The sequence below is a fragment of the Simochromis diagramma genome, unplaced genomic scaffold (genome assembly GCF_900408965.1).
Source record: "Simochromis diagramma unplaced genomic scaffold, fSimDia1.1 OVJJ01000746.1, whole genome shotgun sequence".
Lineage (NCBI taxonomy): Eukaryota > Metazoa > Chordata > Actinopteri > Cichliformes > Cichlidae > Simochromis > Simochromis diagramma.
In genome coordinates, this window is record NW_024386757.1 from 4,247,388 (window position 1) to 4,272,978 (window position 25,591).

Genomic DNA, 25,591 nt, shown 5'->3' on the forward strand with positions numbered 1-25,591 from the left:
CACTTTCCTCGTTAACCCTCTGTGTATTTCTGTCTGTGTCTCCCTCTGTTCGGTGTCGCGTTCTCCCTCTTTGCTGTGTGGATTCCCTGTGTCTCCCTACGAGTGTTAGTTTATTGATTCCCAGTTTAGTTGAGTTCTGTATTTCCTATGTTCTGCCTGTCAGCAATAAAGCTGCTTTTGAGTTCATCCCCGTGTTTGTGAATCTTGCGATTGGGTCCTCCTCCCGCCTGCCACGCAGCGATCCATGACAAGCCTTTTATAATGCTTCACCCTGCATCCTTCTTTCAGATGAGTTCCTACATAACCAAGTCATTCTTGAGGGTCTGTAACCTGGGTGACAGTTTACCACTTTCTAGACCAACTAAAATCTTTTGAGTAAATTCTAAAGTGTTGGTCAGGGCTTTGGGGTAGCTGAGGTGAAGTGCATAGATCAGTCCAAACATTACCAGGAAGGCTTCACCAAATCTGGGGAGACTGAACACGGCATCACTTTCAATGACGACAGAGATTTTCACAGGTTGGTAGTGAACTGGACTTTTCGTGTCATGGTCACTGAGCTCCAACTCATCAGATTCGTCCTGAATTAATGAAAAAGAAATACTAATCACAATCTAACCCAAGAAATACAACAGACGACATATAATTTCTCATTTTACCAACTCCCATTGAGATCCAATACCTCTTTTACAAGGGAGACCTGAGTCTCACTGTAAGAGGTGAAAAACAGAAGATCCATGTTCTGCACAAATAAATCAGCTAATTCACCAGAGAATCAAGTGGTGTGAGATAGACTGAAACTAAGCTAAAGGAAATACACAGGAAAATGTTTTACTAAACATCTTATCACTTTCAACAAAACACCAATTCAGTTCATTCGTAGTGAAGAGACAGAAAAGACCATACATGGAAACCGTATGGGTAGACTAAACAATGGTAAGTCCAAACAGTGCATCAAAATACATGTTTGTACTTTGATGCACCGTTTATATACACAGTAGTATCTGTTAGATACTTAAGGATACTCACAGTGCAGGTTCTGAAAAATCCAGAGACATCCTCACGCAGATAGACAGGAAGGGCGTGGAGAACGGTAGTGCGCTTGGTGTGGATATCATGGATTTCCCATTTCCAGATAAAAACAGAATTGTATATACTGGTGAGTTTACTGAACAACAACAACAACAACAACAGTCAAATCAGAACATATGTCCACAAATAACCTGTTCACATCTTTAATACAGTCAGACAAATAGCAAACACAAAGTGGAGTAATAGCAAAATTCAAAAAGCTCATTTAAATCATTGAACCTGTCCAATGTTCCACTGGTTCAACCTATGAAATGTGTAACAATCTATTATTACCTGTCCATTGTGAATTCTTAGAATTTCAGCCAGGGCATCTGCTGTCTTCCCAGTTTTTGATGACTTCTGTCTGAATAAGGTCATCAGTCGAGGAAGATGGCGGTCAAGTTCAGCGTAGAATGTATTGGGCAGGTTCTGATTTGTAATCCGCTGAAACTCTGCATACAACTACAGCAGAAGGACAATACAGTTCAATTTGAAGAATCTCGCACATCTTTATAAAGCAGCAAAAAGCTGCCACATGAGTAAGAATTACAATTTTCATTTTAAAGAGAGCTGATCCATATTACCTCAGACTCCATTTTTAGAGCAGGCCAGAGGTCCAAGAGCTCCTTCACTCCTTCACAACCCTAACCCTGCACATATAGTTTAAAATATAGCATTTCTAACAAGAAAACGGCTTGAAAGCACTCTCACTGCAGACAGGTATCTCCGCTGTGTAACTGCAGGGACAACGGGCTTGTTTGGACCCAACTATTCTGAGTCATGAGAGGGGGTTTAAAAATTTAGAGCGATTAAAACACTTTGTTTCATACTAGGCGACCGGGCGCCACCTCTAGAACAAGTAGTATCTAACTTTTTAAACAGCCTGCGACCCTCATTACAACAACTTAATGCTAGCTCTGCAAGTGCAAAGTTTCCTTCGGGGAGAGCAGCAAAGCACATAAAAAACACGGACCCGACATTTCTGCTATTCTTTTCGACACGCACCCAAAATACAACTAAATACTCGTATTTTAACAATAAACTAATATCAACATTGAAAACTTACTGTAAGTCCAGTGATGCTAGTTGCTGCCGTTAGGTCCAAATTTCTCCAGCCGTCCGTGTTGCCTCTTTGGTGCTGTTCCCGCCCATATACCTTTACTTCTTCTGTGTTTCGTATTAATGCTCATTAGCGCCGCCTTCCGCTTCGGAGGGTGAATCAGAGATTAACTCGGAATAAAAATTGATTCCTGCAGCTGCTCAACACTTACGGAAAAAATTAAAAATATATATGTAGGATACATTGATAAAACAATGAATATTAAAATAAATACATTTTGTCTTCCACTAATGCATTTAAGACAATTTGATTTTACTTATTTGGTGAAACACTTTGAGATTTTATTGTATTTTAGCATGTGCTACATAAATTAAGTTTATTATTAAATCCTACCTACTTGAAACAACAAAAACAACAGGACTTTACCATTCTTATATGTCCTAACTTAACTGTCTTACGTTGTGCTTAAGTTATGATTTTAAGTGATGCTTACTTAATATAGAAATAGTTCAATTCAATCAAATATTATTAGTTTCATTTACTCAAAAAGAAGAACATGTTACACGAACTTGACATATTTAAGTTAACAGAACTTTTTAAAGACTTTGAGTATACACTATTTAATCTATTTAATTACTTTGAACATTCGGGTTTACAGTGTAGGTAAACATGAGTACCCTCCATCTCTACTGAAAGGGATTTGGGGGAATGCAGTCTTCCAAAGGTAATATGTATTAAATGCTTAAATGCAGGAAATAAAATCCATAATGAACAGCTCTCGATAAATCACTGACAAATCTAAATAAATAACCCCAAAAATGCTGTTATCAAATCAAATCGACAACATAACTTCCGACATAGACAATTAACAGCATTGGCTATATAAATGTAAAATTGTTTATTACACATTTCATCCAAATTTGAATTTGTGCTTTTATTAAAGAATAAAGATTGTTATACCAATAGTGACATAGTGAAGTTGGCTGTTTTTCTCTATTATCTAAAAAAAAAAAAAAAAAAAAAATCAGTTCTTCACATCACAAACCTGAATGAGAATGAGCAGAGGAGAATGATGATGGACAGCAGGGAGAGCACACGGGTGAGACATGGTAGATACACAGATGAGGCAGGGTGGAATACACAGACGGACCAGCAACTACAATGACGGAGGACACGACTTAAATACACACAGAGAAATACGGGAATTACACACAGGTGGTGGACACAGCTGGGAACAATCAGTAAGACGAGACAGAGGTAAAACTGAACACACTCACATGAGACGCAGACCTTCACAATAAAACATCACACGCAGGCTCGACATCGAGAGACAGACAGGAAATAACATATGAAACTAAACCCGCATCTTAAACCCAGATAAACAGAAACATGGAACTCTAATAATAAACATCATAATCATCATCATAAACACAACAAGAGAACAAGAAAACAATCCCCGATGCAAACTAAAACCCAAACATAATAAAACTCAAAATACTGGGTCCAACGGACCCAGAACCGTGACAGTGAAGACCAAGGAGCTCATCGTGGACTACAGGAGGAATGCTGACCCACATCCACCCATCCACATTAAGGGGATGGCTGTGGAGCGTGTGAGCAGCTTCAAGTTCCTGGGAGTCCACATCTCCGAGGATCTCATCTGGACGACCAACTGCTCCAAGCTGGTCAAGAAGGCTCACCAGCGCCTCTTCTTCTTGAGGACTCTGAGGAAGAACCACCTGTCCTCAGACATCCTGGTGAACTTCTATCGCTGCACCATCGAGAGCATCCTGACCAACTGTATAACAGTCTGGTACGGGAACTGCTCTGCCTCGGACCGGAAGGCGTTGCAGAGGGTCGTGAAAACTGCCCAGCGCATCGCCGGAGCACCACTTCCTGCCATAAAGGACATCTACAGGAAGCGGTGTCTGAAAAGGGCTGGGAAAATCATCAAAGACCCCAGTCACCCATCACATGGACTCTTCACCCTCCTGCCCTCTGGGAGGCGCTACAGGAGCCTCCGGACTAAGACCACCAGGTACCGGAACAGCTTCTTCCCCACAGCTGTCAGACTCCTGAACTCTGCCTCCTGACATCTGACCCACGTTAAACTCATGGACTGAACATACACACACCCACAATGGACAACTGTACCCTCAAACACACAATAATAACATGGACTGAACCACCACTCACAACCACTAGCACTTTATATAGCCTCTGTAGAAATTATCCACACCCTCACTTATCTTAACTGCACTACTGTATAGCTCTGTGTAAATAATCATTCTGTACATACGATAATTTTTAACCCTACAACTGTTTACAACTTGCATAGTTCCCATTTCTGTATAGCTGTATATCTCAGATTTCTGTAAAGTTATTTATTTCATATTCTGTATAGTTTTTCATATTTATATCCTGTTCATAGCCTGTACATAGCTTGTACTCACTACAGCCTGTACATACTTATAGTTATAGAATATTCACAACATACTTCATACCGTGTACATTATAACATACCATAATAGACCCATTTCTGTAATATACTTACATATCTATATTATTGCTAATATATATTGTAATATATCTATATCACTAAAGCACTTCTGGATGGATGCAAACTGCATTTCGTTGCCCTGTACCTGTGCATGTGCAATGACAATAAAGTTGAATTCTATTCTATTCTATTCTAATTCTAACACAAAACCTTTTTTCATGAATAGTTTAATCCCCCATAGATATCAACAGTTAACCATATCACACACTATTCGAGCCCTTTAATTCAACTGTTTGGTGTATTTGGTTTATCTTTCACAGCAAACAAGAGGATGTCTTAAAGCCTCCATGAAAATGATGACACCTTATTGCATTTCGTAGACTTTGTCTTTGAGAATACTTAAAATATCATTGTTTAGGTTTAACATTGTTTAGCTAATCATAAAAATAATCAAGATAAATGTATATAATTTACTTAATAGACATATAACTTACATAAATTGTTTGCCTTTGTTTGACCTTGAAGACGGCCTAGTAATTTCAAACACAATTGATTTCCTTCATAGAAACAGAAACATTAATTCTTATGATACATTTGTATATGAACACACTTTTACATTCCCTCCTACAGGTTCTTCAAACAAGGCACATGATAACTTAAGAACCTGAAGCAAATCTGATACAGCTTCTGCCTGCAGTAGAAGCTTCAGATTCCCTTAATCCCTGTCACACTCATAAATAATGAATTATATGGCTGGCCAATTAGTGGTAGGTAATATGTTAAACTTGGAGGAATATGAGGATGACATTAAAGATAGCTCCAGTTGTCATAAACCGCTGTGGGGCAGGCAGGTTAGGACCCAAACACAGGACTCCAAGAGCACAGAGGTAAGCTCATAAACAGCTTTATTGCTGGGCTCTCCCAAAAGCTCAAAACACAAAAACCTAGGTTCAACTCAAACCGGAAACTAACTTGCCTTAAGAAACACAAACTCACAGAGCACACAGCTCTGTGGCTGAGGACCAGCACCAGATGGAAGGAGGCACAAACCACATACACAAGAGGGAATCAGGGGAGAGAGAGGCAACGCATGAGGAACACGGCTGGACATAATCTAACTGATAAGACAGGGGAAGCTAAACTGAACAAGATACACACAGTACAAGAGACTGTCAGAGTAAAGCAGGAAAGCCCACACACTGAGAAACAAACTAAGACACAGGGGCTTGACATTGGAACCAGGAAGAAACAGGCATGAAGCCAGAATGCGGAGAACAGACAGACACACACACAAACAAGACCAGGAACACAACCGGGTGGACTATACATAGCTTTCTATGTACAGAAAGATGGTAATACTCTGAGAAACCAGGGATAACGGACATAAACAGAAGACTGAAGCTCAACCCCAAACCTCAGAAAATAACATATTAAGGAACCAGAAATCATCATCCTACACTAAAATAAAATAAGTCCAGAACCAAAATTCAAAATCATGGGTCACCAACCCCAGACCATGTCACCGATCCAGGTAGGAGTTCACATTCCTCATCACATTTTGCTGCACGCTGGTAAATCAATAGATGAAACATATCTTTTATGCCCAACTCTGAATTCTAACACGTTAGCATGAGCAGTATCCAATCTGTTTGAAGAGCACGCACGTTTATAAAAGGATATTCCACATGCACATATCATTTCCATGTCACAGCTGACATGCTTATGTATCTGTGCCATCTCGTATCTTTCTCCCCTGCTTCCCTGATTTTCTTGACCAGGTGTATTCATGGCAATGGTGAGTAATGAGTGCTAAATACACAAGTGCTGTTTGTGTGTTTCTAGGTCTGCTATTTCCTAAACGACATTACCCTGACAGTGATGTGAAGATCAATACTAATTGACGTCAAAAGGAGCAGCTGCACCATAACATCTCTCTTTAAATCTGCACAAACACGCTGTTACACATATTCAGCTCCCTTTAGCCATTCAGACCCCTGGAAATCTGTTCCAACCGAATTTTAACTTACTTACAACAAATGTCTCTGAAAACATCTCAAGCTGTGACAGCTCAAGTGACAGAATTTACAAAATTCAACATATTGCAGAACTTGTCATTTTATTTAAGAAGAAAAACTGCTTGATATATTGTTTTTTCTTTTTTCATGTGTCTTGTCCATAACCTATTTCACAGTTGGCCTGTTTTGTGTATACAAAGCATTTTTCAAAGAAGCCGAGTAGATATGATGTATTGTATGGAGAGGGAGAAACGCTGCAGTCACGAACTGTATTATTCTTTTTGCTGTCTACTTCAACTTAACACTCACTGCTACCATTGCAGTCAGTTTTAGCTGCAGGAAACATGGAGGCTTCTTACACTGTAAATGCAGTAAGGTGTAAAATTTCACACAGCCAATTAGAGGCACACCAAGAGGCTCGTGGTTCTGAATACTGAGAGATGATGTTATGAGAACGGGAAGCAATCAGTTGAAAACCTAAAGATAAGTATTAAAGATAAATCCAAGGAAAAGACAAGGAATATACACAACTCCAAGTAGAAATTTCTGTTCCCCCAAAGCAAGATCCAATTATGCTAGAAACATATAAAGAAGTATATTATATACACTCCAAATGGCTCGCTCTCCCAGAAACAGTGTATTTTTCCATTAAGTCATATCATCATGGAGGAGTATTAATTGATGTGCAGAAGTGGTTTATAACTCCTTTGTGCAGGCTTTAATAACGACCTTGAAGCTGTCATGCTACCACCATCCCAGAGGTACTCATGGCAATAACATCCACAGATCGATCATCAGTCATCCAGCCCTACTTATAGAAACAGGCAGGAATTCCTAGAAGGCTTTTCACCATCAGCAGAGACGGCCATGGCGCATGACTGGCTGCGAATGTTAAGTGTCACTATCCATCTTGCCCTCACAGGATAAGAAAATATCAGTCCATAAAAGCATCAAGGTCCAGAAAGAGAAAGCTCCAACCACCTTGTAAATCATGCAGCGGCGCTGACAGGAACATCACTGCCTGGATTGATGAGGATTGAGAGCATGGTTAAGAACTTTTCATGAAAAAATTTTAATAACCAGTATTTCACCCACTCAAGTGCTCTGGACGAGCTTGCAAAAGCAGCTCACCAGTTTGGCAACCAGATAACTTTCAGGTAAACGCATTATATCCATTATTGTATACATATTCTGAGAGGAAGCAGATGGACATATTGGCAGATGGAAAGACCACAGGCTAGACATGACATGACAGTTCCCCATAGGTGAAGCCAGAATATACTGATATTCCTTACATGGGACCTTATAGGTCAGAAACTAGAATTTCTTTATTGTCAGTTTAAGATCACAAAATAAGAACCTCAGCAGCAAACTTTAAAATTATAATCTGATGGATTTGTGGACACTTTTTAAAACTTATTTATCAGGTTAAAATAATGTAATTAGCAAGGTAATCCTAATACTATACCCATAAACAAAACTGGAAATAGATACGAGGTAGTGAAGCCATTATTGAACTGCCTTAGATCTGTATTTCTGTGCCCAGTAGGGGAAGACTACTCTGATTGTATAAAAGTCGAGGGAAAACATGACCCTTCAGCTTCTTTGCTCTATGACTTTAGTAAACACTTGTTGGGATTATGAGATCAGTTGCTACTTTAAAGTCAGGATGAAAAGAACACGATGTTAAATTTGTAAATTTTGTACAAATTAGAGGAAAAAAGTAGATAAAACATGGTAGACTTTATAGTATCAGTCTATAGCTTTTGAGCACATGAATTATCCCTCAGTTTCTAAGTCAAAAACTTCAGTCAAGACAGCAACGGTGAAAACAGCCGGCAAGCAGCCAACCTTGTTCTGTTGAAGGTAATAACACCAGCCCATTAGCACTGAAGCTCACCAATCAATACTTTCCATTTAATTCAGGCAACAATATTTAATTGCTGAATTTTAAAGAGTCATCTCAGCTGTTTGGAGTGTAAAATCTGAATCTACACGAGCTTCAGGAAATCTGGACGCTACCAGCACAGCTTTTGTGCTGATGTTAATGCCAGAAGAGGTTTAAAAGTCTATAATTACTGAGTAACACCTTATGATTCCTAAACTGGAACTGTATCATTATGTTATTTTAAATGCTAACACCATTAACCAGTTATGTTGTTTGAGCAGTAGCAGAGGTAGCACCGCTCACCCTACAGACAATTAAAAGCATAAATATTTTTTTTAAAAACTACACGGTTGTAATATTCCTCTTACCTTCTTGGACAGACATGGCTTATGTTGTTGTGCCTACAAAAGAACCACTTGCTTGTGTAACATTCTAAATGTAAGGTCTCCTTTCACTCCCACTACTTTCTATTCCATTCTATGATGCCTCTTACGCTGACTGAACTTACGCAGGAACTGTTAAACAAGTAGATCCCACATAAACACTGTGTCCATGAGAGGAAAAACAAAGATCTCACAGCTGAAGTTAGTACCGACTCCAACCTCACAGTTGGTCTCCATAGTATACAGAGTAAGACCTCATTGCTATCTGGATTTTAGTATTAGAGTTTAGTATTGTGACTGGTCTCGCTGGTTTTGAGATTTCTCGGTTGACCTAAAAGGAACACATTCTTCCAACATACTTCCATTATGACTCATACAAGGCTGATGAATACAGACTGGCATTGTGGAGCTTCATCATGCACCAGAGGAACAAACAATAGCAGCCTGTTGTATTAACTAAATAAAATGCAGGTCTGGATGGTCGATATCCTGAATTTATATAAACCTGTCAGCAAGAGAAAGGAAAAAAGTGCCAGCACTACCTCTGCAACGTCCCAGCATGTATGTTTCATGAGTGCTGTTCTGCTTTCTTTTCTCTCCTCCTGCCTGTTTTTACACTTCTAACAGCCATCACATATCCAGAGAGAGAAGAAAGTGACAAGCTCAACTCAGCAGTAATTGGCCAGCTCGCATATGACACGGCAGATAGGCACAAGGGAGACAGACAAGAGGAGAGGGTGCTCCATATTAAACAAAGGTCCAAAGACATCTGACGGTACCTGCCCTGTGCAAATCTGCTTCCACTACATGATTCAAAGGCCACAGATGACATTAGTTAGACATTTGAGAGAGAATAATGGATTAATTTTACTACAGTGTGAAGGGAGGCTTTGATGAAACAGATAAAGAGAAACCATGACACAGCTTTACACTTAACAAGCCAATACAACTTTAGAGAGGAGCGACGTCTCTTTTGTATTATTTGGATAGGATGGGACTTTTTTGACACTATTTCAAAAATCATTTACTTTGTTCTCTGCTACATTTATATGAAATTCAGCTGTTGTCTTCATAGTCTTGTGTTATAATCATTGGGCCTTTTGTGCTAATTTTATACCATGTTATTTTACCAGTGTTACAGTACTACATTTCCAAAGAAAGTGCTGCCCTTGTTACACGCGTCTTGTACTACAAATTATGTCACCTTAAATTCCTTTAAGTAGTTTTTAGTTGGCCTTAACCATCATTCTCTCAAACCTTAGCATTTTCTAGCCCTGATAAGTTTCCAAATTGCATTACTATGTGTAACTGCTACGTTTCACAATGAAGATTGGTGCCTCATCATGCATAGCATTCTGCCTTTATAGTAGGTCAGAGATCAATTTCCATCCCATCAGACAGATGAAGAGATTTTTGGCTTTTACGCAGGAATGGCTTTCATCTGGCCACTCTACCAGCACAAAGAGAGAGATAGAAGTTTTGGTCATTCGCAGACAATTAGAGAGTTTTCTGGGAGCTCTATTACCACATGGACCACACACTGTTTCTCTGTAGATGCATGTGTAACCACATGTGTAAATCCTGTATGTAAATCATATGTGCTTTCTGGTTCTTCAAAAGTTTTTGACTGCAAAAGGGGATATCTCATTTTGATTTCAGTTGGGCCCTCATATTAAGCCCCTAATGTGCCTAGGGGGCACAGTTAAACACCTCAGACTGGTACCTCCCAGTAGTAGCTTAGAAACTCGACAGCACAATGGTAAGCCCTGATTTTTTCCCAATTATTGTTGTGTTTTAACCAAATGCTGAAGTTTTTTCAGAAACTATAAATGCTTATCTTTCATATGAAGTTTCCCACATGCATTTTGAAAGCTTTTCTGTTTGGGCACAACCAAACCCAAAATTCAATAGAAATGTGTGGATGGATAAGTTAAAATTTAATGATGATCCAGGAAAAAGGTTTTCTTCTTTTGATATCTTTTTGTCTTTTGATTTGTCTTTTTTTGGGGGGGTATACTTTATTGATTCTCCGTGGGGAAATTCCTCTCAGTGTTGCCAACTTAGCGACTTTGTTGCTATATTTAGCAAGTTTTCAGACCCCCTCAGCGACTTTTTTTCTAAAAAGCGACTAAAATTTCTAAAAATTGCTAAAAGAAATTTAATTTGTAGTTCTAAATAAATTCTAACTGCATTTAGGATGTTTTTTACTCACTTTATGTCTCTTCCACGATGTTATTTCTCTCTCCAACAACGTAGGTTACAATTACATTAGCAGGACCAATTATTCAAATTAGGCGATGACGTCATTTGGCGACTTCTAGCGACTTTTAGGACAGCCAATAGCGATTTTCCTTACTGAGGAGTTGGCAACACTGATTCCTCTCTGCATTTAACCTATTCACTCTGTGAAGCAGTGGGCAGCCATTGGGCGCCCCGGGAGCAGTGTGTAGATGGCTGTCCCTCCATGAGCCTGGTTCTGCTGGAGGTTTCTTCCTGTGAAAACAGAGTTTTTCCTTCCCACTGTCGCCAGAGTGCTTATTCACAGGGCTCACTTGATTGTTGGGTTTTTCTCTGTATGTATTATTGTAGGGTCTACCTTACAATATAAGATACTCTTGTTTTGATTTGACGCTGTATAAATAAAATTGAATTAACTGAAATATGTCCACAGGGGGTGCTACACTGGCATGACACATTTGGTATCAGTTTCTATTACAGTTCTCAGTGTCTGTCCTGATGTGGCACTGATATAGTGAAAGGGGTGTGCCTCAGTCAGAACCTCCCAAAAGGAGGGTGGACATCTGCTACCTCTGAGGTCCTGTCACATGAAATTACAGACTTCATCAAGTCCTCTCCATCTCCTTCTTCTGTCTCCACCTCCTGCCTCTTCATCTTCCATTCTCCTCTTCCCCTCTCTCCTCCCTCCTAATATTCAGTCTCTGTCCTACCTTTCTGCAGAGTAAAAGAGGAAAAGGAAAGAGACAAAAGAAGAATGTGATTTATTGGAAAGAAAAAAGGGAGCTTTTTCCTTTCCAATAAATCACAGTCTTTTTTTCCTCTTTGATTTTTTTTAGCTTCTTTCACACCTCTAGCCCTTCATCTCCTCTCCTCTCCTTCTCCTCTGCCTCTAGGTCATAAGGAGGGAGCTGAGCCAGTCTCTTGTTCCTGAGTCTTACTTAAACTTAAGTTATGTCAGCTGGCATGCAGCCAAGCTCTACCAAAGCTCTGGGGATCTGGTGACCTTAGTAATACATAGAGAAGAAAGATATACTGTAGAGTAAATAGACAAGGTATATTTAAAGAACGAAAGGGAGACAGATAAGGAATGAGAGGATATGATGGAGGAAAATGTGGAAAATGTACTTTTAATGTATGTTTGAATGTGACGCATGTTATTAAGCTTGTAATCCTGAAAACTACCTTAAATAAGTTCTCAGTCAGTTCTTATTTTGCCAGCCTTCATTTTAACCTCCACACATCTAGACCACCTCCCACCTAGGGGTGGGCGGTATAAACGGTATACGGTAGAAACTATATAAATTTGGCCAACGGTAGAGATTTTGACTATATCGTTCTACCGGAATAGTGCATGTTGATAGCGCATATCATCAGGCTGCGCCTGTTTTGGTCAAAAGCATTGCAGCGGCTGCAAACAACATCATCTGCAAATTATGCCGGGGCGACAGTAATAGCAAAGAGACAAAGCACTTTTGGAATATGGGGAAATCCAAAAACTGCACTGCCTCCGCTTCCGTACCATTGATTCTTTAATGCTGAATTCTCTTGCAGCTGCTTTATTCCCATGTTGTTGCAGCATATTAACGACTAACCTCATATTGTGGATGGATTATCTCAGTTGTTCTCCTAACTGAAGTTTGGTCCATTTATAGCATCCTGCCATGCAAGTGCATTTGTCCCTAACCACCATAAACCCTCACGTTAACTTTTATCGAGTGGAAAAAAGTTAGCGTTCATCCTTCAGCTTCAATGTGCTAATGTTATGCTAACATAGCTGTTTTTCTAGCGATCACGTAGCACATCATTATATACCAGCTAGTCCAACTTCAGTAACCCTACAAAAGTCACTGCTGTTTAGTTTTCTGTCTTCATTTATGTTTGAAGTGATAGCAGAGCTGTATGGTTTAATTTTTTCAGAAATCTCTCAGTCAGAACATGGCATATCATGTTTAGGTGGAAACTAGCGAGCTAACTTCCTGCTAACTTCTAACAAAGTTGAATTTAATAAATTCTGTTTTCATGGATGCCTGGATGTTAAACTTAATTGTTACACATGGTAAAGCAGCAATGCTGATTATTTTAATAAAGATGAAAGAATTTAGACAGTTTTTAACTCTCAGTGATGCCCCAGTGTTCGTTTGATTTCGGGACCTGAAGAAGACGGAGTTTTGGACCCAGATTACTCTGCAAGGCTTCTGACTACGGCAGCCGTAATGCTCTGGCAATCCATCCTTCACAGTGTTGCCAACTTAGCGACTTTGTCGCTATATTTAGCAAGTTTTCAGACCCCCTCAGCGACTTTTTTTCTAAAAAGCGACTAGCGACAAATCTGGCAACTTTTTCTGGTATTATTGGAGACTTATTTATGACAACTTTTTGACGTGAAAACACGTATCGCTCTTACTCTCAACAAGCAGCGGTGCTGCCGTGGGCACCTCGCCCATGCCAAAGCGCTCCCAGGCGGAGGATAGTCCTCCCCCAGCTGCTATCAGGGCAGGAGACGTTCACACCCATGCGTCCAAACTGCAAATGAATCACGTATAAGCGAAGCCGCTGCTTCCGCACTGACTGTAACGCAGTCAGTTTTTCTTTTACTGTGATTCTGTTTTGTGGATCACAATGTTTAAAACTACTTATAAACACACACACAAAGTAACTCCACCAGAGCGTCTATTTTGGGTCACTTATGCCGGTCCAAGCCCGGGTAAAGGAGCAGGGTTGGAATTGTGACATTAAAAAACAATAATTGCTAAAAGAAATTTAATTTATAGTTCTAAATAAATTCTAAATGCATTTACAATGTTTTTTACTCACTTCTTGTCTCTTCCACTATTTTATTTCTCTCTCCAACAACATAGGTTGCAATTACATTAGCATGACCAATTATGCAAATTAGGCAATGACGTCATTTAGCAACTTCTAGCGACTTTTAGGACAGCCAATAGCGATTTTCCTTACTGAGGAGTTGGCAACACTGATCCTTCATAGCTTACCAAAGTTGTACTAAAACATTTTTTGACAGATTTCTGCGCGCCTTGTACTACATAAAATTGGTTCGAGGTCAGAATTCATACATAAGGATGCTGATGACCCTGATACATGCTTCAAATTATACCGTGATATGGATTTTAGGCCATATTGCCCAGCCCTACTCCTACCTTTACAAACCAATAAGAATCTTTCTTCTTTGCCACATCATCCAAAACTAATAACCAATTTGGCATCAAGAATACCTAAAAATGCACATCTCACTGCAAGCATGTTGCTGATTCAGCAGGTTTTCTACTGGCAAACACTGTTGAGTTATTGTAATCACACTACATTTTTCAATAACACAGCAACCCATTACTGAACTAAATTCATTAATAACATTACAGTTACATTTCTATCATTAATCATGTTACAAAGTTTCTTTAGTTATCTGCACACCAACGCAAAGCTAGCCAAAAATGAGTGATGATAAAGCTAAGTGTATACCCAACAGCCAGCAGCCAGAGTGAACTTCAACAGGTAACAGACTGATTAGAAGTCAGGCCGCAGCCTCCAATTCTACCTGTTCATATTTCTAAAGTAGAGTCAGTGTGGCAATCGCTTTGAAGTCTCTTTGTGCTGGTTTTCATCTTTGCTTGGTGTTGTCGACTTTATGTTCATAGGTAAGTTTGAAAACAAAGATCATATGTGTGTCTTCATAAGGATAGGGATTTGTGTTGGTGTGTGGGACTGTAGCTTAAGGTTTATACTGATAACTGGTTATTAAGAAACAATGTGATTCAGGTCACTTTTTGAAGTAATATTTATGTTAATTTACAATGTTCAGTACCTGCATTTTTAGTTGTCAATGTCAAGGATTAAAATACTGATATTGTATTGTACTGCTTTCCATTTTTCTAATAAAATTGAAAGGATTGAACAGGGGGAAAAAATCTTATGACACTTTATGCAATCGAGACATATTCTGTAATTTTCTAAAAAACAAAAAACAACAAACAAACAAAAAATAAAAAACAAAAACAAGCCTGCTGGAGGGGAAAACTCTCCTCTACAACATGTAACTTACGATACCATGAAATACTGAGTAAATGTTTTTAGCCTTTTTAAAAATATTACATCTTAGATTTACATTGCATTAACATTTTACTGCATTGGCATCCTATACTATAGTTTGTTATTTGAAAGATGTATATGGCCTTAGCTAACAGGAACAGCAAGCTAGTATGTTAGCAAACTGTTTGATTTTTGTAGCTTTTTTTTGTAAAAAAAAATAAAAATAAAAGGAAATACATTTTTGATTTTCAGTTAGAATGTTAGAATGTTTTTTGTCTCATTGCTAAGACTCTGGAACACAATTTTTAAAATAAAGACATAATCCCATAGGATAGAGTCATCACCAAGGATGACTTGGACCTCATGGGCATAACTTATTGGTAGTGAGTCTCAACACACAAAAGCTTTAAGGCGTTAATTAGTCTTGTGCTACCAGATAAGGATGCACCTTCACAGTATTTCAGTGAACTTGCTTTGCCCTCTGGTTTGGATGGGACTTCAGTGTGATCTCTACAGAGAAAAGAGTAAATGTCTTTTTTTTTTTTTTTACTGTACACGGTGGTATGTATACATTTGCAAACAATAACTCATTCACTTAAAAATAAAAACCCACAAAATCACTGCAGTAGAAACTCGTGAATTTTGATGACTTGGGCATTCATGATTCAGACAAAAAAGTTTTAAAAAACACAAAAGGAGTTCCTGCAGTGAATCAAGACTATCAAATGACTGAAATGTGCCATGAGTTAAACATAACTTTGAATTCAAATTTAGATTTTAATTATACTGGACGTGACTTCATGGTAAATTCTGGTTTGGATTTTGATGGAGTTCAACCTGAAATTCTGTTCATAGGATTGCCTTGAGAAAGGTTGTGGTGATAAAGATCAGCCAAACAAACACATATCATGCTTATTACTTTGCAGCAGTGTTGCCCATCACAATTTGCAAACCACAATCAACTCACTATCAGTGTGAACCTAAGATAAGCATTTTTACCCAACAACTGTATACACACACACACACGAACACACATTTTCTGTTATGACCCATATTGCCACTCACCCATTGCAAAGAATGGTATCCCCAGTAGTGTAGAGTTGAACTTCCCATCTGATATGAAGAAGATCCCTGCAGCTGTCACATTGGCAATGCAGATGGTCAGCACACCCAGGAGTCCCAGGAAAGGTTTCCCCCTTAGGCAGTCCCGCATAGAGCTGGAGATGGTGGCGGCCAGGAGCACCAGCACCAGACTGACCAACACCTCACCCTTGGCCAGCAGGCCCGTCTGGTGGAAGTCCCGCCACAGACTGAAGGATGTGAGTGACTGGATGTGGAGCTGGTCTGCTGCATGGGGGACCTCGGCTGTGGATAGTCGACTGGCCAGGGCACAGAACTCATTCTCCCAGCGTTCTGCAATAGCATCCTGCACCACGGGTCCATGATTTCGGAGGTAGTATGTGATTTGGACAGCACGAGCAAACTTGACCTGCTGGTCACGGCTGTTGGGTGAGAAGGACACACCGCCCAGCTGGTGCCCGATGAAGGCCACACGGCCATCCTGCACAGAATTCAGAGGTATTAGATATTAGCTGCAATTAAAGTAGCATACCATGGAAGGCACAGGAGTCCAGTAACTTCAAAGAAAATGTCCTGCTTCTCACTATACCAGCTTTCATTTTTGTTCTATTTGCTTTACTTTTTAATTTGCTTTACTTTTTAATATGAACCCACCTCACAGCTGCGGACAGGACTGATGCTGTTCTGTACTAATTTTTTCATTAATCAGATTGTACAGCACAAACAAGATGTCACAGTGACAAGAGCTTGGAGATAAGTCCAAGAAGAATTGCACAGGAGGAATTCAATAAGCCTGCTGGAACAATAAAAGTGAGTAAGCATTAGTCTATCACACGGAAGTCAGATTATAATAGAAGCCTGTTGGTTGTTGTTACACAACCATTCATTATTAAGTTGAAAGTATTGGCAGAACTACTGATGTATAAGGTGCCAAATGATACAGCAGTGCAGCCCAGCAAAGGCAAGGGATGACCAAATAATGCTACATGCTATAAGGGTCTGATGCAAACAGAAACATGAAAAATATGCATCAATCTCTTGGCTTCACCCAGGTAAAAGGTGACTCGTTGAGAAAAATTTAACTGTTCCAAATGAGAAATAAAAAGATGTGTCACTGGGTAATGGGGTTTCCACAATTACCTTAAACCTGTTCCTGTTATATTAGCCATTACTGCCACAGACTACATCAAAAAAAAGTTATAATGCCACTGGTACATTATAACTTTTTTTCTTTTCAGGAATGGTTCCTGAAGGCATCCTGAGGTAGGTCAAAGTTATCACACCAGTGATGATGTCAAGCAAACTAAAAACGAAATTAAAAGCAATTCTGAGAGAAAAAGGCAATGACAACAAAATTCATTAATAAAACATTAAGATTAATTATTTTAATTATTTAATTATTCACAAGTGGAAAACATTTAACACAGCTATTAATCTTCCCAGAAGAGGGTGTTCTGGCATTTTCACCCCAAGGTAAGATTGTTATGTATTGTGTATTTTGTTGTACAGTTATTTTATTTTTCAACTTTAATTTACACATTTTATCTTATTCTTTCCCAGTTAAATTTACCCTTCATTCTAATTTGTGTTGTACAGTTATTTCATTTTTAACTTTAATTTTTATATTTTATTTTATTCCTTCCTAGTTAAATTTACCCTTTTTAATTTTCGTATTTATTTCCTATCTTATTCATAGCCTTTTCTTTTTTTTTCTTTAGGTCACGAGCAGTGGTCTAAACATTTCACTGCATATCGTACTGTGTATGACTGTGTACGTGACAAATAAAATTTGAATTTGAATTTGAATTTGAATTTATGCAATGATCAAAGAAAAAGCACAAAAATAAATAAAATAAAGGAAATGAATCAAAAGTTACTTTTCAGATGTTAAACTTCACTGTTGACCTCCTAAGACCCAAACTCTTTCATGGCATGCATTTTTAATTTCTCTTTGCTATTTGGGCTGATTGGGACCTGATGAATGTAAAAACAAAGAATTGCGTGATTTTATTTTTTTTACCTGATTTTATTTCTGAGAAAAAACGAGATCCACATAAGAGGACATTCACTTTAAATTTCGACAGAACAGTGGCAGTATAACATCCTCGTAAATGGATATCAGGCCCCCCCATATGGAAAAGATATATATAAATCTTATAAAGTTTGTATCTCTCTTGTGCAAAACTTGTATGAAAAGCATACAAGAGTGAAAACAGATATAAGATCCCTTGAAAAATTATATAAATGAAACTTGTATGTTTTGGATACTTACTAAAACAATATATGAAAGTAATGAGAAAGTGGCCACTTTCATGAGTAAATCATATAAGCCTTATATGATTCACTATATGAAGTAGGCCACATCTTATGCAAGTCTTTTATAAGTTTTTACTATTTCTTTTCCATATGGGCTTGTAGAGCAAAATTGACTATTTTGGTCTAGACAACCCAAAATGTGATAGCCACATATGTGGACGCCAGGTCCTAGGAGATTAAAGAACAGTTAGAAAAAGACTGAACAAGTAGAGTCTGTTTGGAAGGGTCTGAAAGGTCCTTTCTTTAAACAGAGCACGGCAGCACAACTTAGCTAACATGTTTCATCACTTGAGGCAAAAACATACTGCTGCATAGAACCAGGCTGTGAAAGACAAAAAACTAGCAGCCTCACTGGTTACACATGCTACTTACACTCTAGATGACACGAAGAACAAATGCTGGATGGACAATAATAATGCAGTTAAATGGTGGAAAAGCAGAAAATAGAAAAAAAAATTTCAGTTTTATTCTGTCATAATATTGTCGGCTCAGAGTTACTAGATACAGTATTTACTTTAGTTATTATTAAACCAAAGTTTTACACACACTCATGTTATCCATCTACATTTTTTTATTTGAAACTAATATTGCGACTAATATTGCACTACAATGGGACCTTATTTCAATGGAAATTCAAATTCAAATGAGGAAATCTGACCTCAGTGACAGGAGATGTTTGGGAAAGATGGATCGAAAATAGTCTTCATTTAGTTGCACTTATAAAGGCTATAAACTCGAAGAGTCCATAAAATGTTCACAAGTTTTTTTCTCTATATCATCAGAAATATTGTTATTGCAGATTTTCTTGAAATATCTTCCTCCAATTTTGAGACTATACTGCCCACCCTGTTTCTGGATTTTGGTTTAGTTTTTGAAAAACAACACAATAATTACATAGTAAAATATTTCATGTTATTCTTCAGCTGATGTTCTCTTTAAATTGTTTTAGAACCAGATAATTTCTCATTTTACCCTGATACATAAAATAGGGTGGGCTTTCTTTTTTATATGAGGATCCTGCATTGAAAGTATATATGAAATACATAAAAAAAATAGTATAGTTTTTGTTGTTCATCATTTATTTCCCTTGCCTGGTTTAGATTTTTAGGTAATGTGTCCAAATATGTGTATTTATTGTGACTGTATGGTAAAGTAATTAAACTAATAATGCACACATTATATTATAGCTATAAGCTTATGCATCAAAAGTAATTATACAATTATTTAAAGGTGCAGCGCAAATGTTGTATTGGTCTATTTACAGTGGGGCAAAAAAGTATTTAGTCAGCCACCGATTGTGCAAGTTCCCCCACCTAAAATGATGACAGAGGTCAGTAATTTGCACCAGAGGTACACTTCAACTGTGAGAGACAGAATGTGAAAAAAAAATCCATGAATCCACATGGTAGGATTTGTAAAGAATTTATTCGTAAATCAGGGTGGAAAATAAGTATTTGGTCAATAACAAAAATACAACTCAATACTTTGTAACATAACCTTTGTTGGCAATAACAGAGGTCAAACGTTTACTATAGGTCTTTACCAGGTTTGCACACACAGTAGCTGGTATTTTGGCCCATTCCTCCATGCAGATCTTCTCGAGAGCAGTGATGTTTTGGGGCTGTCGCCGAGCAACAGACTTTCAACTCCCGCCACAGATTTTCTATGGGGTTGAGGTCTGGAGACTGGCTAGGCCACTCCAGGACTTTCAAATGCTTCTTACGGAGCCACTCCTTTGTTGCCCGGGCGGTGTGTTTTGGATCATTGTCATGTTGGAAGACCCAGCCTCGTTTCATCTTCAAAGTTCTCACTGATGGAAGGAGGTTTTGGCTCAAAATCTCACAATACATGGCCCCATTCATTCTGTCCTTAACACGGATCAGTCGTCCTGTCCCCTTGGCAGAAAAACAGCCCCATAGCATGATGTTTCCACCCCCATGCTTCACAGTAGGTATGGTGTTCTTGGGATGCAACTCAGTATTCTTCTTCCTCCAAACACGACGAGTTGAGTTTATACCAAAAAGTTCTACTTTGGTTTCATCTGACCACATGACATTCTGCTGTATCATCCATGTGCTCTCTGGCAAACTTCAGACGGGCCTGGACATGCACTGGCTTCAGCAGCGGAACACGTCTGGCACTGCGGGATTTGATTCCCTGCCGTTGTAGTGTGTTACTGATGGTGACCTTTGTTACTTTGGTCCCAGCTCTCTGCAGGTCATTCACCAGGTCCCCCCGTGTGGTTCTGGGATCTTTGCTCACCGTTCTCATGATCATTTTGACCCCACGGGATGAGATCTTGCGTGGAGCCCCAGATCGAGGGAGATTATCAGTGGTCTTGTATGTCTTCCATTTTCTGATGATTGCTCCCACAGTTGATTTTTTCACACCAAGCTGCTTGCCTATTGTAGATTCACTCTTCCCAGTCTGGTGCAGGTCTACAATACTTTTCCTGGTGTCCTTCGAAAGCTCTTTGGTCTTGGCCATGGCGGCGTTTGGAGTCTGACTGTTTGAGGCTGTGGACAGGTGTCTTTTATACAGATGATGAGTTCAAACAGGTGCCATTCATACAGGTAACGAGTGGGGGACAGAAAAGCTTCTTACAGAGGAAGTTACAGGTCTGTGAGAGCCAGAGATTTTCCTTGTTTGAGGTGACCAAATACTTATTCACTGCTCTCATCACTGCTCTCGAGAAGATCTGCATGGAGGAATGGGCCAAAATACCAGCTACTGTGTGTGCAAACCTGGTAAAGACCTATAGTAAACGTTTGACCTCTGTTATTGCCAACAAAGGTTATGTTACAAAGTATTGAGTTGTATTTTTGTTATTGACCAAATACTTATTTTCCACCCTGATTCACGAATAAATTCTTTACAAATCCTACCATGTGGATTCATGGATTTTTTTTTCACATTCTGTCTCTCACAGTTGAAGTGTACCTCTGGTGCAAATTACTGACCTCTGTCATCATTTTAAGTGGGGGAACTTGCACAATCGGTGGCTGACTAAATATTTTTTTGCCCCACTGTAATCACTAAATCAAGACATGCACCAGTGAAACTGTGAAACTCCTGCCTGGTTGCCGCAACCAGAACAGTTTCAGTTTTAATTTGCAGCTTATTGTAGATGTGCTTTATCTTGTCACAAACACAATAATCCAGCACAATCAAATAGTCGCAATGTACTGTTTCACAGCAGGGAGCTTGATAAAAATCTGAGGCTTCTAGATAAATAAATCCCTGCAATTGTTTGCTTCATTTTCAGTAAACAATTTACTTCAGTGTGAGGAGAAAGGAGTTATTCCACTCTGGGATTATGTGAACAGCAGAATAAACTGGTGGTGGACACTGCATTTTTGAAGTCACATGATTGAGCTCATCCATAACTCAAGAGTCAGGTTTTCTGTCAGAATCTGAGACTTTTATTACTGTCTGCTTCAAATCGATCCATTTATAAGAGCGAGATCTGCATGTTATTTTTGAGCTTTATCATTCTTCGAAAACAATCCCAACTCGGTGCTTCAGATTTGTCATTTCGTGACAGTGTACGAACATGTTTATGTAATGTAATCACATTACATTGCTGAGGGAGCTCAAAAAGCTTTTGCTCCAATTTCACTTGTGTAATTTCGCAAAGCTCAAATTACTCTATCACACTCACTTCCTGGTTTCACTAAAGCATTTCAAATGAATCTCAACAGTCACAGCACACTTATGTATAAATATCTGCACTGAGCCAATACATGGTCAGAGTGTGTGCAGTCTTAAACATGCGTGCCTTTGAAGCTTTAAAGAAAGTGAGTAATGAGACATAATCGGGGCAACAATTTCTGTGCCTGCAGAATTGTCAGCTTTGTTCTCTATTCTTCTTTGTGGCAGTCCTTATAAGACAAAATATAGTTGCGTATGAGAGTGAGGCCAGGTGAGCACAGAGAGACAAAAAAGGAACTGTGTGTGATAAATGTGCTGAGTGATGTGTGAAAGAGGGAGGTGACACCTCACTGCTGTCTGAGGTGAGATGGAGGTGGTGATGGTGGAAGAGGTGGAGAAAGAGCTTTCCTGGTTCAACCACTACTAGTATTGGAGTTTTCTTTAAAATACCTAATTTTTCACTATGTTCAGTAAGTCCACATTAGGTTCAAACCAACACATTATTAAATAAGCAAAAGGTTAAAAAAAATGGGTAAGAAGACCTACAGTAACAATCAGGAAGGTTTGAATTTTCAAACATATGCTACAACCATTATGCTAGCCCAGGTTTGTTATTAGCCACCTGTTACATTGGGATAGTTTTACATAAATGATAAATAAAGCCTAAAGGAGTTAATAGAACTAAAGACTTGTATTCTAAAAGACTCAGACAGATGAGATTACTGAAAACCATCTACCTTCAGTTGTTCTGCTTACATCAGCTTATAGCTTATGTCTCTCACAGCTTATGTGTTAGGTGATATAGTAATCACTCACCACTCTCTCGCTTTTCCCTCTTACTGGTGCAGTGAGAGCTACACCTTGTCCTACACCACACACCTATTCTGGTATTAAAAGTAAAGGTGGCTAGTACTCTGTTAGCTCCCCAGCAGCACAGTCTCTAACAACGTTTGTTGTGAAAATCCAGCTTTGCATTATGTTCTGCCAAGGGTATCACCCCCATACCCCACTCACAAATTTTGTGATCGAGCGAATGTTTTAAATATTTGATTGCAGAATAAAATTCTGAATATTTGTTGGCAAACCTAACTGTAGCTGGTTTGGCACTGACCAGGTGGATTTTAAGATAGTAACCTAAACCAAATCCTACACCTAAGACAGGTAGTTGATAGGTTTGTCTAGCACAAACCCCTCGCTGGAACAATTAGAGACAATTCTACTACAATGGCAAAAAGCACTGGACACCAGGCAGAGCTCTTTGTGTGATCTCGTGCACGAGGGAGAGAACTGTGACGAGCGCTGCTCCTGACGCTCGAACCCCAGTCACTCTCAGTTAGCTCCCCCGTAGCACTGCTCTTTATTGTGGTTACATGAATATGCATAGGTTCATTAACATATGGCATCTTACATAGGCATACACGTGAACAAAGAGTACCGTCTGTGTGTATGTGTAGGTATGCGTGTGTCTGTTTATGTGTGTGTCAAGATGTGACCCTGTGAACGACTCCCCAGAGCTGGTGCCAGGAGTCTAGCAGTCCACCTAAACAAAGGGCTCTTATAATTAAACAGATACAGAGTAGGTGTCCTTCTATACCATAAATCAGTAAGAGAAGGTACGACCTCTCTCATGACCTTAGGGTGTGTGTGCATGCCAGAACCCTCTGGAAGGCACACAGAGTCTTTGCAGACTACTAAGGATCAGACAGCCTATCAATATGCAATCGATTATATATACTCATATAAGCATATATGAGTATATATTTCTAAACATACATCACAATCCAACAATATAAACCTAACAGTAGTCATTATTGAAATTAAAGTGATTGGACGTAGGGCTGCTCGATTATGGCAAAAATGATAATCACGATTATTTTCACTGAAATTGAGATCTTGATTATTTGACGATATTTATTTAACAATAACAATGTTATTTTGCGTTATTTTGTTATCGTTTTTATCGTTTACTCGGTTTTCCTTGGTCTTTTCACGTGTGTTATGAATAAATTTTCTTTTTTTCGGTACCGGTACTAGTTTTATTTTGTTGTATTTATCCGCGACACCTTAACGGCCGGTCCATTGTCGGGCATAAACCGGTCCGTGGCGCAAAAAAGGTTGGGGACCGCTGCTCTTAATTGTTGTGACACGTGTTCGAAACGCAGAGAGGTGCGCTCGATTTGCCACACGGAGCAGCGTGAGAGTAAAGCACGAGGGAGGGGCTAATAATCGACTCAGTCATTTTTAATGATCGTTGAAAGCCCAGATCGTAATCGTGATTAAAATTCGATTAATTGAGCAGCCCTAATTGGACGTCCAAAAAGATGTCCAAGTCAAAATTACTGAGGAGTAGAAAGTAAAACCTGACCCACACATGTTTTCACTCATAGTGACCTTCTGAGGTGAAACATACGACTGGATTTAGACTTCTGTGGGAACTCTGAATTCTAACTTACGATGTAACCAGAAAACCTTCTTAACCCTACACCACAACCTTCCACGCCATTCAAGTTGTTGCAGACTGCATCAACCTGACGTGTAGTTCCATAAACAAACCAAACCATATTCCTGGATCCTAAACCTGTGTTTTGGAGGTCCTACGGTATATTTCTTGTCATGGTTTGCTTTTGTCTGTTGAAAAGCTCATCTTGCTAGTTTGGCGTTTCTTTAACTCTTGCTCTTTACTGTGTCTTTGCAATAAGAGTTAAAGAAACTTTTGCCATTTTGGCTAAGAACAGCTAAGATGGCAAAAGTCTTCATTTCTGTACAGAAGTTGACTGCTGAAACACTTTTAACCCCATTCAGCTCAACCCCCACAACCACCAATGGGGTTTCATAAAACCCCATTGGTGCAAATGAACACTTAAAACTCAGGGATGCTACAGTTATTCATAATAAAATTTAACAGTCATATAAATTACAAGAGTTTTCTGGTAGAAAACAGCAAAACAGGAATGTTTGCAGATATGGTAAAAGGCTATCAGGAAAAGCAGACTGCTTATAATTATGTACAAGACTTTTCAGATTGCATCACTATACAATACTGAGCTTAATATTATATCCCCAGCCTGTAATGTGCTAGCTCCTACGTTAATGTCACCCAATGTAATGTGGCTATCACGAAAATGCTAACAGTTAAATGGTAAATGTCTAAGCTGACAGGTTAACATTTATATTTTTTATTACTTAAATGTTGCTCAAACTTAGGTTAGTATAGTTTCTAAAACAAAACTAGAACTAGAGGTTAAGTCAAATTAAATTAAAAACTATCCTTCTACAATATTTTTGAAACTAACTGAAACAATTTTCTCCACTTCTAAAACTAACCAAAATGAAATACAAATGTAGAGG

At 38.9% G+C, this 25,591-nt stretch overlaps 1 protein-coding gene across 1 annotated transcript in view; it reads right to left on the reverse strand.

Annotated features, from left to right (window-relative positions):
- Positions 1 to 25,591, reverse strand: part of ptchd4 (patched domain containing 4) — a 64,691-nt gene that overhangs the window by 24,655 nt on the left and 14,445 nt on the right. Inside the window, exon 2 of the mRNA XM_040028417.1 lies at positions 16,262 to 16,757. Coding sequence (XP_039884351.1) covers positions 16,262 to 16,757 — 496 coding nt within the window. The remainder of the gene's footprint in view (positions 1 to 16,261; positions 16,758 to 25,591) is intronic.